The following is a 14,841-nucleotide window of genomic DNA, read 5'->3' as shown; positions in this document are numbered from 1 at the left end:
GACACAGAATCATGGAATGGCTTGGCTTGGAAAAGCCCTCTGAGACCATGGAGCCCAACCACGCCCCAGCACAGCCAAGGCCACCCCTGGCCGCGTCCCCAAGTGCCACATCCACACAGCTGTGAAATCCCTCCAGGGCTGGGGACTCCCTCTCCAGCTGTGTCAGGAAAAGGGAGCAGCTCCAGGATATTTGGTGCTCTCAGGTTGTTTCCTCTGGCCACTCTCCTGTTCCTGCCTGGGCCCAGAGTTCCACACTCCATCTTTCCCCGGGAATGTGTCCTTTGTGCTCACTCAGCACGGGAATCTGGGAGACAGCAAAGTGTCCCTTAGAGGAAGTGACATTGAGTGCCACAAGAGTGACGGGAAAGAGAAATCCAAAACAAAAATAAAAAAAGGGATCTCATCAACTCCAACCCGATTCCACTTCCCCCAAGGGCTGGAAGCACCTGCAGAACCACCCGGAAAGTGGGAGCTCCAACATCTGAATTTTGATGCTTCAGCTCCCCTGCCTCGATTCTTCCATGCAAGGAAGGGGAGAGTGCCCTCCCCACAGCAGGGGGAGCCTTCATGGGTCCCAGCACTTGGCAGGGCACTAATTAATCCCTGCAGGGGTTATTGGGAACAGGGCACAGCTCTGAGCCCAGGCTCAGTTCTCCATCCCAAAAGCGCTGTGCAATCACACAGGCAAGATTCCCCATCAGGGCATCAAACCCATTCTGGGGACAGAAAAACAGAGGCAAACTGGGCTGGAGGCTGGGAACAATCCCAAAGCTCAGAGCTCAGGAACAATCCCAGAGCTCAGGAACAATCCCAAAGCTCAGAGCTCAGGAACAATCCCAAAGCTCAGAGCTCAGGAACAATCCCAGAGCTCAGGAGCAATCCCAGAGCTCAGAAACAATCCCAGAGCTCAGGAGCAATCCCAGAGCTCAGGAACAATCCCAAAGCTCAGAGCTCAGGAACAATCCCAAAGCTTGGGAACAATCCCAAAGCTCAGGAACAATCCCAGAGCTCAGGAACAATCCCAAAGCTCAGAGCTCAGGAACAATCCCAGAGCTCAGAGCTCAGGAACAATCCCAGAGCTCAGAGCTCAGGAACAATCCCAAAGCTCAGGAACAATCCCAAAGCTCAGAAACAATCCCAAAGCTCAAGAACAATCCCAAAGCTCAAGAACAATCCCAAAGCTCAGGAACAATCCCAAAGCTCAGGAACAATCCCAAAGCTCAGGAACAATCCCAAAGCTCAGAAACAATCCCAAAGCTCGGAGCTCAGGAGCTTCCCAAGGCACAGCCAGATGCTCCAGGGGAGCTCTGCACTCCCAGGGAAGCTCCTGCTCCCTCAGCAGCAGCAGCCAGCGCTGGCAGGCCCATCCTGGGGTCAGGGACATCCCTCTCCTGCCCTGCTCCAGGTGTCCTGGATCCTGGAGGCCCAAGGAAACCGAGTCAGGTTGCCCAGAGCAGCTGGGGCTGCCCCTGGATCCATGGAAGTGTCCAGGCCAGGCTGGATGGGGCTGGGAGCAGCCTGGGACAGGGGGAGGTGTCCCTGCCATGGCAGGGGTGGGATGGGGATATTTGGAGTCTCTTCCCAGCCAAAGCCTTCCCCGAGTCCAGGACCTCCATCTCCCCTCTCCTTCTCCAGGAGGAACCAGCACAGAGCTTTGCTGCTGGCCAAGGAGCAGATGTGGGTTTAACCCCAGCTGGAGCTTCCCTCTGTCCCACCCTCAGGAAAACTGGGAACACATGTTAGAGATATGGGAAATGCAGAGTGTTAAACACAGAATTCTCCAGATCCTTACTGCAGCTGGGATCCCTGGGATCTCCTCCAGGCTCTGCCATGGCTGCATCCCAGAGCTGTTCCCACCTCTCCAGTGCCAACACCTTCCTGGACAGCAGGAGCTGAAAGGAAAATCAAAGTGATCTTTCCTCCTCTTTGCTGAAGGACTGACTCCATGCTGAGCTCTGCAGTCTCCTGGGATCACAGAACCCTGGAATTGCTCGGTTGGAAAAGCCCTCAGAGATGACCGAGTCCAACCATCAACACAGCACCACCCTGCTCATCCCTGACCATGTCCCCAGGTGCCACATCCACACTTTTCTTGGACATTCCCAGGGATGGGGACTCCCCACTGCCCTGAGCAGCCCCTTCCAGTGCTTTACAACCCTTTCCAGGAAGGAATGCTCTCAATATCCATCCCAAACTTCCCCTGGTGCAACTCGAGGCCGTTTTTCCCTTGTTCCCTGGTAGCAGATCCCAAATCCCCCCTGGCTCCCCCAGGGCTCTGTCAGGGAATTGAGGAGAGGGAGAGGGTCCCTCCTAAGCCTCCTTTTCTCCAGGCTGAGCACAGGGACTCGTTTTGATTATTCTGAGCTGTATTTGTGGCAAACTCAAAGGATTTGGCTGTGCCAAAGCCAAGCAGAGGCAATTCTGGAGCTGGGCCACTCCTGAGCCTTATCAGCAATTCCAAAGTCCAGGAATGAGAGATAAGGAACCACTGTGCAGTTACAGACACACCACGCATGGACAGCATGGAAAAGCCGGAAAAAGAGGAAGTATAAACTCCACAGAAATAAAATAGGAACTATCAACTCCATAAAAATGAAATAGGAATTATCGACTCCACAAAAATTAAATAGGAATTATCGACTCCAACCCACACTCAAAGAGCAGCCCAGGAGGATTCCCCAGGCACATCCTGGGGGGATTCCCAGTAAATAAGGAAATAAGGAACATGAACCAGGGTCTCTGGGAAGGAGAAGATCCTTCCAGCCAGGTGCAGGGACAACAATTTGGGAGGCACCTTCCTAGCAACTCTTCCCAGAATTTTTCACAGGGAAGCACGAAAATCCCGAAAGGAAAAAGAAAGGCAGAAATTCTTCCCCCTTTATCGGGGAGCAGGGACAGAGCTGGCCTTAGTTCAGAAACGTTTCAAAGGTGAAAGAAAACAGCACCAAATATTGACACAAGGGAAGGGAAACATTCCAGGGGGGGAAGGGTGTGGGATGCATGATCCTCCAGTGCCCCCAGCTGGGAAAGAGCAGCTGAGCAGGAGCAAAGGGAGGAAAACAGGCTAGGAGTGACAGCCCAGAGTCAGCAGAGCTGCCCCAGAGCTCCTGGAATGCCAGGGAGCTGCTCAGTTCCCAAAGGGATTCACGTGCTGGAGGAGCTGCAGGATCCCTGGGAAGCTGCATTTATGGGAAGGGCCTCAAAGTTTTCCTGCAACCCTGCTCAGCATCCCAAAACCCCCGGGATCATGGAATGGTTTGGGTGGGAAGGGACCTTAAAATCCATCCCATCCCATCCCATGGGCAGGGACACCTTCCACTCTCCCAGGCTGCTCCAAGCCCTGTCCAGCCTGGCCTTGGACACTTCCAGATCCAGGATCAGCCCCAGCTGCTCTGGGAAATCCATTCCAGCCCTCACCACCCTCACAGGGGGGAATTCCTGCCCAATATCCCATCCATCCCTGCCCTCCGGCAGTGGGAAGCCATTCCCTGGGTCCTGTCCCTCCATCCCTTGTTCCCAGTCCCTCTCCAGCTCTCCTGGAGCCCCTTTATGCACCAGAAGGGGCTCCAAGGTTTCCCTTCCCTTCCCTTCCCTTCCCTTCCCTTCCCTTCCCTTCCCTTCCCTTCCCTTCCCTTCCCTTCCCTTCCCTTCCCTTCCCTCACTCTCTCCACAGAAGGAAACAAGGAATTCCCAGGAAGGACAAGGACAAATCCATCCGGGTGTTCCCCTGCTCACCTGGGCAGCAGCAGTGACACTCGAGCACCACCTCCTGGAGGTGCCACCTCCTTCCCTCTGGAATGGAGCTCACCTGGAACAAGGCTCGGGACACCCCTGGCCTTCCCTCGCTCCCACTGCAGCAAGGAAAGGTGGAAGTACAATAGAATTACCAGCTCAGGTCCCTGGCACCCCTCAGGTGCTGAAAGGGATGGCAATAAAAAGGGGATTAAAAACCCCAACACGGAATTTGGGATAAAATTCAGTGATTTTTATTCCAAGGATTTCATTCCCAAGATCACTCACCGTTAGGGATGAACCCCTGCCTGGGAGAGCTCAGCCTGGGCTGCTGGGGCCAGGGAGGGGATTGTCCTGCAGGTGCCTCAGCCCAGCCCTGGGGGAGTTTTGGGTGCACTTTGGGAAAAGGTTCCTCATCCAGAGGGGAACAGCTCCCCAGGGAATGGTGACAGCCCCAGCTGGGATTGTGGGATCAGTGGGATTTTTGGGGTGTCCTGGGCCAAGAGCTGGAGCTGGTCCCTTCCAATTCAGGGTACTCACAAGGGATCCTTGTGGGTCCCTTTCAACTCTGATTATTCCATAATTCTGGAGGTCAGGGAGAGCTTGGACAACACTCTCAGGCACTGGCTGGGATTTTGGGATGTCCTGTGCGGGGCCAGGACTTGGACTTGATGATCCAGGTGGGTTCCTTCCAACTCTGGATGTTCCATGACTCTGTGATCCTCACAGGTCCCTTTTAGCTCTGGATATTCCATGATTCTGGAGGTCTAGGAATGTCTGGACAACTTGGGCATCAGGATTTTGGGATTAGTGGGATTTTTTGGGATGTCTTGTGCAGGGCCAGGAGCTAGACTGGAGGATCCTTGTGAGGCTGTTCCAATCAGGACATTCCACGTTCCCTAGGGCATGTTCCCTGGTATTCCAGGAACAGCAGCACTGTCCTGGCAGGGTGGGTTTCAGGTGGGATCAATAATTCACCTTTGCTGGGCCAGGTGAGGCCACACCTGGATCCAGGGCAGGCCTCTGAGGGACTGGAATTCCAGGGGATATTCTTGATACACGTGGAAAGCACATGTAGGAACTTGGATTCCAAGAGCACTTCCTTGAACAACCTCCCACCCCCCAAAATTGGTGCTCCCTGAGCACCTGGAGTGGGTCCCCCCTGTGGCAGCAGCTCTGTGGCCACAGAGAGAGGCACAACCTTCCCAGGCATGGTTCTGGGGAAGGCTGTGAGAAGATCAGAGAAAAGAATGAGAAACAATTCTTATCTCCACTTGCTGCACCTGGTGTCGTGAACATGTGGAATGGTTTGGGTGGGAAGGGACCTTAAAATCCATCCCATCCTATCCAATCCCATCCCCAGGGACACCTTCCACTCTCCCAGGCTGCTCCATGTGGAATGTGTTGTGGAGATTAGTTTATCAAAGGGTGCTTTCCTCATTAACTGTCCCAACAAATCAGTCCCAGCCATTCCATGCCCTGGACTCGCACGGGAAGCCAAGGCCTGGTCCCAGCAGGGATTCAGGAATTGCCAGCTCTGCCTCGTGCCCGTGAAGCCAGGGCTGCGTGAGGCCGCTCCTCAGTCAGAGCCCCGGGGACGGGCAGTGGTGGATCTGAAGAGCAGCAGGCTCCTGTCCCAGGAGGTGCTCCCGAAGGAGCAGACGAGCTCCATGGCGCACTCCTGGGTCAGGATGCGGGTGATGCTCTCGGCCATGTCCCCGTTGATCCGCAGCGATCGGAAATGCTCGAAGTCGTCCCGGCCCAGCCTGCGCAGCCGGCGCGCGGCCGCCCGGTAGCACCTCCAGGGCTGGGGCTCCACCAGCAGGAAGGTGCAGAGCGAGGCCAGCAGGGCCAGGAACTCCAGCAGGCCCCTGTCGCCGTGGTTCAGGTGGATCCACATGGTCACGGACATGCAGAAGCCGATGTCGAAGGAGGAGCGGCCGAAGCGCTGCAGGAAGGAGCTCAGGAAGGGCTCCCTGGCCCCCGAGTCCATGATGTCCAGGCTGGCAAAGGAGATGGAGGCAGGGAAGGGGCTGCTCTGCTGGGCCCTCCGGATCAGCTCGGGGTCGATGTCACAGCACAGCAGCTTCAGCTCCTTGTCGGCTCCTGGTGGCTCTGGGCTGGAACTGCTGTCCTGGAGGCCCAGCAGGTGCTGGTACAGAGCCACGCTGAGCTCCTGCAGGAGGAAAACAGGGATTCAGGGAGCTCCCCAGAGCTGCCTCTCATGGGTGTCCAAAGGAAAATCTGACCAAGATCTGTCCTGGGAGCCCTGAGCACCTGGAGTGGATCCCCCGTGGGGCAGCAGCTCTGTGGCCACAGAGAGAGGCACAACCTTCCCAGGCATGGGAAAGGCTGTGAGAAGATCAGAGAACAGAATAAGAAACAATTCTTATCTTCACTCGCTGTACCTGGTGGTGTGAACATGTGCAATACGTTGTGGAAATTTGTTTACCAAAGGGTGGTTTCTTAATTAACCAATGGTGATGGTGTTTTAATTAGAGGACCAGTTAGGTCCACCTGTAGTGAAGTAGGGTATAAAAAAGCAATGGGTTTCTTAATAAAGAAATAAATGAAACTATAAAGAAATGAAAATAGAAATAAATGAATATATAAAGAAATGGATCTTTAACCTTCTGTGAATGCATGGAGTCTGTGTAACTTATTACAGTTATTATTACAGGGGACCCCACCTGTGCTGAGGGCCACACAGCACAGAGGGCCTGCTCCAGAAACCAGGGAATCCTGGAATGCTCTGGGCTGGAGGAACCCAGCTCACCCCCTCCAGCCCTGCCATGGGACACCTTCCACAACAGCAGGTGGCTCCAAGCCCCTGGAATGTCCAGGTCCCCCAGCCTGGAATCTCTTTCCACAGTGCACACTGATGGAAAGTGAATTAATCCTTAATTAAAGGAGATCCCATGGAGCTCCTGGAGCTGCAGGCACAGGACAGGCTGGGAATGTCCTCTGGTGGTGACAGGTGCTTCTCACTGACCTGCTCCACCAGCTCACCCGGAATGGGACCTGGAATTGTCCCTTTGGTAATGCCTCAGGGGAATTCCAACCCCCAGGAGCAGCAGCACTGTCCCAGCAGGGTGGGATCAATAATTCACCTTGGCTGGGCCAGGTGAGGCCACACCTGGATCCAGGGCAGGACTGGAATGTGTGTGGAGCTGGGAATGGAGCTGGGAAAGGGCTGGAGCAGCAGCCAGAGCTGGAAACCCCTGAGGGAGCTGGGCTCTCATGTGGGACCTGCTCACTCTCCAACCCAGACAGGAGGTGCTGCAGGAGGGGTGGGATCTGTTCCCAGGAGCAGAATGAGAGGAAGCAGATCCAGGGGAGGTTTAGGTTCCATTTTAGGGAAAATTCCTCATGGAAAGGGCTGGGCAGGGGAGGAATCCCCATTCCCAGAGGGAATTACAGACCCAGGACAACGTTTCTTCCCAGTCTGCCCCACTCCTCCCAGCATCCCATGGAGGTGACTGTCCCAGTGTTCCCAGTTCTCCCACACGCTGGGCACTGCCGGCCCCAGTGCTCCCCATCCCTCCCAGTGCTCCCAGCACTCCCCACCAGTGCCCCCCATCTCTCCCAGTGCTCCCCACCAGTGCCCCCCATCCCTCCCAGTGCTCCCAGCACTCCCCACCAGTGCCCCCCATCCCTCCCAGTGCTCCCAGCACTCCCCACCAGTGCCCCCCATCCCTCCCAGTGCTCCCAGCACTCCCCACCAGTGCTCCCCATCCCTCCCAGTGCTCCCAGCACCCCCCACCAGTGCCCCCCCACCATTCCCATCTGCCTCCCTGGGCTCCTCCACCTCTCCCAGCCCCTGCCTTTCCCTGCGCTCCCAGTTTGTCCCATTGCCCTCCCTCGTTCCCCACCAGTGTTCCCAGTCTGCCCCGCCCCAGACCAGTGCCTCATCCCCAGCCTTCTCCATGGTTACACTGGGAGTGCCCAGGACCCCACAGGCTGCAGCTGAGAGAGATTTTAAAGCAGAAGAAAATGAAAGTTCCCAGTTAAAGGGGAGTTTAAGAGGAGGGGAAGTTCAGGTTAAGGGCTCTGGTGCAGGTTTAGGGTTGACACAGCAACTGGATTGTCCCCCAGTGCCCCCCAGTCTGTCCCAGTGCCAATTCGTGTCCCCCAGCAGTGCCGTCCCAGTGCCCCCAGTACCAGGGGACTGCCAGTCTGCCCCAGTGTCCCCAGTGCCCCCACCAGTGCCTCCCAGTATCCTCCAGTACCCTACACCAGTCTGTACCAGCGCTCCCCAGGACCTCACGCCAGGACTTCCCAGTCTATCCAAGTGTCCCCAACACCCCAAACTGGGGTGTCGCCCGCACCCCGTCCCCCCGAGGTGCCCCAAACCCGCCTGCGTGTGGCCCCCTCACCCCGGAGTTGCAGCCCACATCGAGCCCCAGGAGCGGGCGGGTGGCCGCGGGGAAGAGGCTGCGCAGGAGCCCTTGGGGCAGGAGGCTGATGCGGCCCTCGGGCGGGTGGAACCGGGAATAATTCGGAAAGTTCCCGTAGGGAGCCGCGCCGGGCTCGGGGCCGCTGCGGCTGATGGGCGCCGCCATCTTGGCACCGCTCCCCGCGCCGGGCGGGAACCGCAACCGGAGAGAAACGTTCCGGGGCAGAAACGTTCCGGGGCAGGGACAAGGACAGGGACAGGGACAAGGGACAGCGACAGGGACAGGGACAGGGACAGGGACAGGGGACAGGGGCAGGGACAGGGGACAGGGGCAGGGACAGGGACAAGGGACAGGGACAGGGACAGGGACAGGGGACAGGGACAGGGGACAGGGGCAGGGGACAGGGGCAGGGACAGGGCCACCAGAGCAGCCACAGCCCCTTGGAGGGGAAGAGTCTTTAGACATTTTGTGTAAAGAACCCTGTGAAAAGCGCCCATCACTTGTTTTTAAAATTTTAAAAGTTTAATAGTTATTAAATGGTTATAAAAATAGTAATACAATTAGAGTCATAATAATTTGAACAATTTGGATTTGGACAATTTGAGACAATAAAAACAAAGAGTTACAGATGTCCTGGTACCTTTTCTGGGCAACATGAGCCCCCAAAAGGCCCCATGTTAACAGAGGATTAACCCTTAAAAGCAATACCGTGCTGCATATTCGTACAGCTCATCCATGATGCATAAATTCCATTCAAACACAGGATTCTGTCTGGGCAGGGTCAGCTTCTTCCTCTGAATCCTGACGGCGTCATCCTGCCCGAACAAGACAGGAAGAAGTTAATTTCTCCTGATAATGGAGCAATAAATTCTCTTTCTCTGAAAGATTCAGGTGTCCTGTGGCTGCTATCTCAGTGCGAGTCCTTTCTTTAGGAGAAAAGTATCTTACATAGCATAGGTTCTATTTTAACATTTTGTTATAACCTAAAACTGTATTTAACACAGTACTTAAGAGAATTAATACAGCATCACTTTCTAACACAACACATACAATATTCATTTGAATATTTGCAAAAAGCCAATCATAAAATACACATTTTTCACAACCCTGTGAAAAATGACCAGATAATATTGGCTTTTGCATTTAGGTATTAGCCTATGCTTATTGTTAGTGATTATAACTATTTAGAAATAGAATCAATTATCACTCCTTTTAGTGCCTGTTGGTGTAATATAATCTATCAGTTTAAGTATGCTCTGATTTGCACCTGTGTGTAATGAATATAATGTCTGTGTATCATTATGGAAATAACAGTGTGATGAATGTGCTGTGTTATAGGCCTTAGCAAAACATAAGATGCTGTAAAAAATGTGTATTTTATGATTGGCTTTTTGCAAATATTCAAATGAATATTGTATGTGTTGTGTGAGAAAGTGATGCTGTATTAATTCTCTTAAGTAGTGTGTTAAATATAGTTTTAGGTTATAACAAAAATGTTAAAATACAAACGATGCTATGTAAGATACTTTTTTCCTAAAGAAAGGACTCGCACTGAGATAGCAGCCACAGGACACCTGAATCTTTCAGAGAAAGAGAATTTATTGCTCCATTATCAGGAGAAATGAACTTCTTCCTGCCTCGTTCAGGCAGGATGATGCCGTCAGGATTCAGAGGAAGAAGCTGACCCTGCCCAGACAGAATCCTGTGTTTGAATGGAATTTATGCATCATGGATGAGGTGTATGAATATGCAACAGGCTGTTGCTTTTAAGGGTTAATCTGGGTCCTTTTTTGGGCTTATTTTGCCCAGAAAAGGTACCTGGACTGTCTCTAACTCTTTGTTTTTATTGTCTCAAATTGTCCAAATCCAAATTGTCCAAATTATTATTACTCTAATTGTCTTACTATTTTTATAACCATTTTATTCCTATTAAACTTTTAAAATTTTAAAAACAAGTGATTGGCGTTTTTCACAATAACCGTGACACCAACTAGAGCACTGGAGGACAATTAGAGAATAGCACGCTAAAATTAAGGAGGGCATACGAAATCCTTATCAGAGAATGTAAAACAGCAGGATGGAGACACAAGAAGAAATAAAATATATTGACCTGACACCCAGGATGTCATGCAGATAAACCAGAGTGTGAAGTAGTCAAACAAAGGAGTTCCCAAAACATCAGAAAGTTCAAAAGAACGTTTGAATAATGCATGAAACACATGAATATGCATTTACCTCAGCAATGTAACAGTATAAAGATAACACTGTCTGTGTACACCGGGGTGTTCTTTGGCTGTTGGTCAGGAGCACCCCAGCGCTGGAAATTTTGTCCTTTATATTGTTATTGTTATTGTTATTGTTATTGTTATTGTTATTGTTATTGTTATTGTTATTGTTATTGTTATTTACTTTCATTATTTTATTTTATTTTATTTTATTTTATTTTATTTTATTTTATTTTATTTTATTTTATTTTATTTTAATGTTTAAACTTTTAAAAACCCTAAGCAGTGAATTCTGTTTTTCACAGCCCTGTCTGGCCCTGCCAGGCTGCAGAGGGACGGTGACAGCCACCCTGTGTCCCCTTTGAATGCTCACCCTGCATTGCCATGGCAGTGGTCTCAGGCCTTGGCAGGGTTCAGGGGTTTAAATGACACGTACATGTTAAATAATTAATATAAAAATCACATTTTATCACATAAAACATATTAATTTTGTTCAAATAAATAGTGTGTAAAGGCTACTTATGTCAGCGTTATTGAAAGAATATTGGAATAATACTAACTGATGTTATAAAATAAATACTGTATAAATATACTGTATATAATATTATATAATATAATAATATATAGCACAATATAGTAATATAGTAATATAATAATAAATTAAATAGTAATATAGTAATAAATTAAATAATAATAAAATAGCTATTTATAAATAAAAATAAAAATAAAGTAATAAAAATAAATATAAATAGAATCAATAAAATAATGAAATAAAAATATAAACTATAAAATAATATATAAATTTAAAAATAAATAAAAATAATTATAAATAAAAACAAAATTTTATAAATATAAAATAATAAAATAATAAAGTAATATAATAATATACCATATACACATCAATAACAAATAAAAGTTATTTAAATCACAATTAAACACCTGGTTACACTGGGGATGCCCAGGACCCCACAGGCTGCAGCTGAGAGAGGTTTTACAGCAGAAGAAAATGAAAGTTCCCAGTTAAAGGGGAGTTTAAGAGGAGGGGAGGTTCAGGTAAAAGGCCCTGGCAAAGGTTTAGGGTTAATGTGAAAAATGTGTATTTTATGATTGGCTTTTTGCAAATATTCAAATGAATATTGTATGTGTTGTGTTAGAAAGTGATGCTGTATTAATTCTCTTAAGTACTGTGTTAAATATAGTTTTAGGTTATAACAAAATGTTAAAATAGAAACTATGCTATGTTTTCTCCTAAATAAAGGACTCGCACTGAGATAGCAGCCACAGGACACCTGAATCTTTCAGAGAAAGAGAATTTATTGCTCCATTATCAGGAGAAATGAACTTCTTCCCAACTGAAGGCGCCGTCAGGATTCAGAGGAAGAAGCTGACACTGCCCAGACAGAATCCTGTGTTTCAATGGAATTTATGCATCATGCATGAGGTGTATGAATATGCAACAGGCTGTTGCTTTTAAGGGTTAATCCTCTGTTAATGTGGGTCCTTTTTTGGGCTTATGTTGCCCAGAAAGAGACACCTGGACTGTCTGTAACTCTTTGCTTTTATTGTCTCAAATTGTCCTAATCCAAATTGTCCAAATTATTATTACTCTAATTGTCTTACTATTTTTATAACCATTTTATTCCTATTAAACTTTTAAAATTTTAAAAACGAGTGATTGGCGTTTTTCACGGTTAAGCTGGCGCAGCCAGCTGGGTTTCGTTTGCTGCTGGTTTCAAGCACAGCGTGGAGAGCAGGGGGCGCCTGGAGCTCACAAGTGCAGGTGAAAGGCTCCGGCTCCCTGCATCGGCCCTTCTGTGTTTTCACGGGAATGGTTTGGGTGGGAAGGGACCTTAAAATCCATCCCATAAATCCCATCCCATCCCATAAATCCCATCCCATCCCATCCCATCCCGTCCCATCAATCCCATCCTACCCATCCCATCCCATCCCATCCCATCCCATCCCATCCCATCCCATCCCATCCCATCCCATCCCATAAATCCCATCCCATCCCATCAATCCCATCCCATCCCATCCCATCCCATAAATCCCATCCCATCCCATCAATCCCATCCTACCCATCCCATCCATCCCATCCTATCCCATCCCATCCCGTCCCATCAATCCCATCCCATCCCATCCCATCCCATCAATCCCATCCCATCCATCCCATGCCATCCCATCCCATCCCATCCCATCCCGTCCCATAAATCCCATAAATCCCATCCCATCCATCCCATGCCATCCCATCCATCCCATCCCATCCCATCCCATCCCATCCCATCCCATCCCATCCCATCCCATCCCATCCCATCCCATCCCTGCCATGGCAAGGACACCTCCCACTGTCCCAGGTTGCTCCAAGCCCTGTCCAGCCTTGGGCACTGCCAGGGATCCAGGGGCAGCCCCAGGTGCTCTGGGAAATCCATCCCAGCCCCTCCCCACCCTCCCAAGGAACAATTCCTAATTCCCAATATCCCATCCATCCCTGCCCTCTGGCACTGGGAGCCATTCCCTGTGTCCTGTCCCTCCATCCTGTGGAATTTGCAGGCAACCCCAACAAGGGAAGAGATGAGAATCTTGACTCCATGTTTCAGAAGGCTGATTTATTATTTTATGATATATATTGTATTAAAAATGCTATACTAAAGCTACTCTAAAGAAAGAGAAAGGATTTCATCAGAAGGCAAGCAAAGAAAGGAATAATAAATTCTTGTGACTGCTCAAGAACAAAAAAAAAAATATAGATTATAATTTCATTTGAAATTGAAATGGCACCATATACTTGGTTTTTGACATGGATAATGGGGCCATGGCTTTAAAAGGTTTTATTAAATTAACAGAAGTTCTAAGTGCAGGCCTAACCTCCCTGCCTGGACTGCTCACAGCCTCCACACAGCTGGCTGCCATTGGCCATCAAGTAAAGACAGTTCACATGCTGGCTTAACAATTAATTCTCCTCATCATATTCCAAAGGAGCAAAACATGGAGAAGATGAAGCTTCCCAGCTTCTCAGGAGAAAAGATCCTAGTGAAAGGATTTTTCAGAAAATATGTCTGTGACACCATCCCTTGTCCCCAGTCCCTCTCCAGCTCTCCTGGAGCCCCTTCAGGCCCTGCCAGGGCCTCCAGGGTCTCCTTTCCCTTCTCCTCTCCAGGTGAGCACCCCCAGCTCTCCCAGCCTGGCTCCAGAGGGGCTCTGTGGCCTCCTCTGGGCTCTCTCCAGCAGCTCCTCATCCTCCCTGTGCTGGGACCCCTGGCCACAGAAGAAAGGTAGAAAAAAGGTGCAAAACCAAATACAATTTCCCCCCTCCTCCAGGCAATGGAATTCAGGGGTTTGAAGTCTCCTCTGACTCTCTCTGGCTGGATTTAGGACCCCCAAATTTCTGTCTTCAACAGGCATGGGAAGCAGCTCCATCCCTTCCTCCCTCCAGCATCCCTCACACCCTGCCCAAACTTCCCCTTATCCTGCATCCCTCCATCCTTCCTTTCATGGTTCCAGCCTGATTAATCCCATTTTTTGCCTGAGCATCCAAAAGCCCAGTGCTGAAATTTGATGGAATCATCAGCCTTTCATCATGTCTGTGGTCATTTCAGGGAACTTTGATGATGCCTCATCCACCTGCTCTTGGACACCTCATTATCTGTGTGGGAATGTTCCAGAATAATTCAGTCCCTTTTTTCATACAGAAAATGCAGGGAAATCCCTCCTGGCTGTCCAGCATCACTTCCCAGGAGCCACATTTCCCACATTTTGGGTTTGACTCTTTCCTAAAAGCACAGACTGCTTTTGGGAAGGATCCAATCCCTGCTGCACTGGGATTTCTGTCCTGGACATCCATCCCTTCAGAGCTGAGGGAGTGAGATGGGAGTTTGTCCCTCCCAGTGCAGTTTGCAGTTTACCTCTCCCAGGTGGGAGTTTACCTCTCATTTTGGGTGGTAAATTGTCCCTGGAGGAATTTTTTTCCCTCCATTTACTCTTGGGAAAGCTACAGCTGGCAGAAAATTCCCTTGGAGCTGGAGCCCTCTCCCACTCACTGAATTTTGAATCCTGTGGCCACATAAACTGAGTGGGAAAGGGAGCAAATCCCTCGTTCCAGGAGCCCTTTGGCCCTCAGCTCTGAGCTGTTCCTCACCCATGACACCGGTTCCAGATCCTTGTGCTTTTATTGCTCTGTGGTGGTGAATTGTCCCTGGAGGATTTTTTTTCCTCCATTTACTCTTGGGAAAGCTCCAGCTGCTCTCCAGCATGGTAGAAAATTCCCTTGGAGCTGCAGCCCTCCCACAACTTATCCCCACTCACTGAATTTGGAATCCTGTGGGAAAGGGAGCAAATCCCTCATTCCAGGAGTCCTCTGGCCCTCAGTTCCCAGCTGCTCCTCACCCATGACACCTGTTCCAGATCCTTGTGCTTTTATTGCTGTGTGTGGGATGTTTTCTTTACTCATAACCAGGGAAGAGGTGACTCTGGCTCCGTTAAACCTCTGG

The 14,841-nt window shown here is 49.9% G+C and overlaps 1 protein-coding gene across 1 annotated transcript; it reads right to left on the bottom strand.

Moving 5' to 3' along the window:
- Positions 1-3,963: 3,963 nt before the first annotated feature.
- On the bottom strand, positions 3,964-8,294 carry BCDIN3D (BCDIN3 domain containing RNA methyltransferase). Its single transcript, XM_036399807.2, has 2 exons — positions 8,109-8,294; positions 3,964-5,908 (listed from the first exon to the last, which is right to left on the bottom strand). The coding sequence occupies exons 1-2, from the start codon at positions 8,292-8,294 to the stop codon at positions 5,312-5,314; spliced, it is 783 nt and encodes a 260-aa protein (XP_036255700.1). The 3' UTR covers positions 3,964-5,311.
- Positions 8,295-14,841: the final 6,547 nt, after the last annotated feature.

This window comes from Molothrus ater, chromosome 30 (genome assembly GCF_012460135.2).
Source record: "Molothrus ater isolate BHLD 08-10-18 breed brown headed cowbird chromosome 30, BPBGC_Mater_1.1, whole genome shotgun sequence".
In the NCBI taxonomy this organism is placed as follows: domain Eukaryota; kingdom Metazoa; phylum Chordata; class Aves; order Passeriformes; family Icteridae; genus Molothrus; species Molothrus ater.
This window is presented reverse-complemented; position numbering and strand designations above follow the sequence as displayed.

Excerpts from the sequence above, each read along its gene's own strand:
- BCDIN3D (XM_036399807.2), bottom strand. The coding sequence starts at position 8,294 with ATGGCGGCGCCCATCAGCCGCAGCGGCCCCGAGCCCGGCGCGGCTCCC. Across the intron at positions 5,909-8,108 it reads ATGTGGGCTGCAACTCCGGG|GAGCTCAGCGTGGCTCTGTA; the intron begins GTGAGGGGGCCA and ends TTCCTCCTGCAG.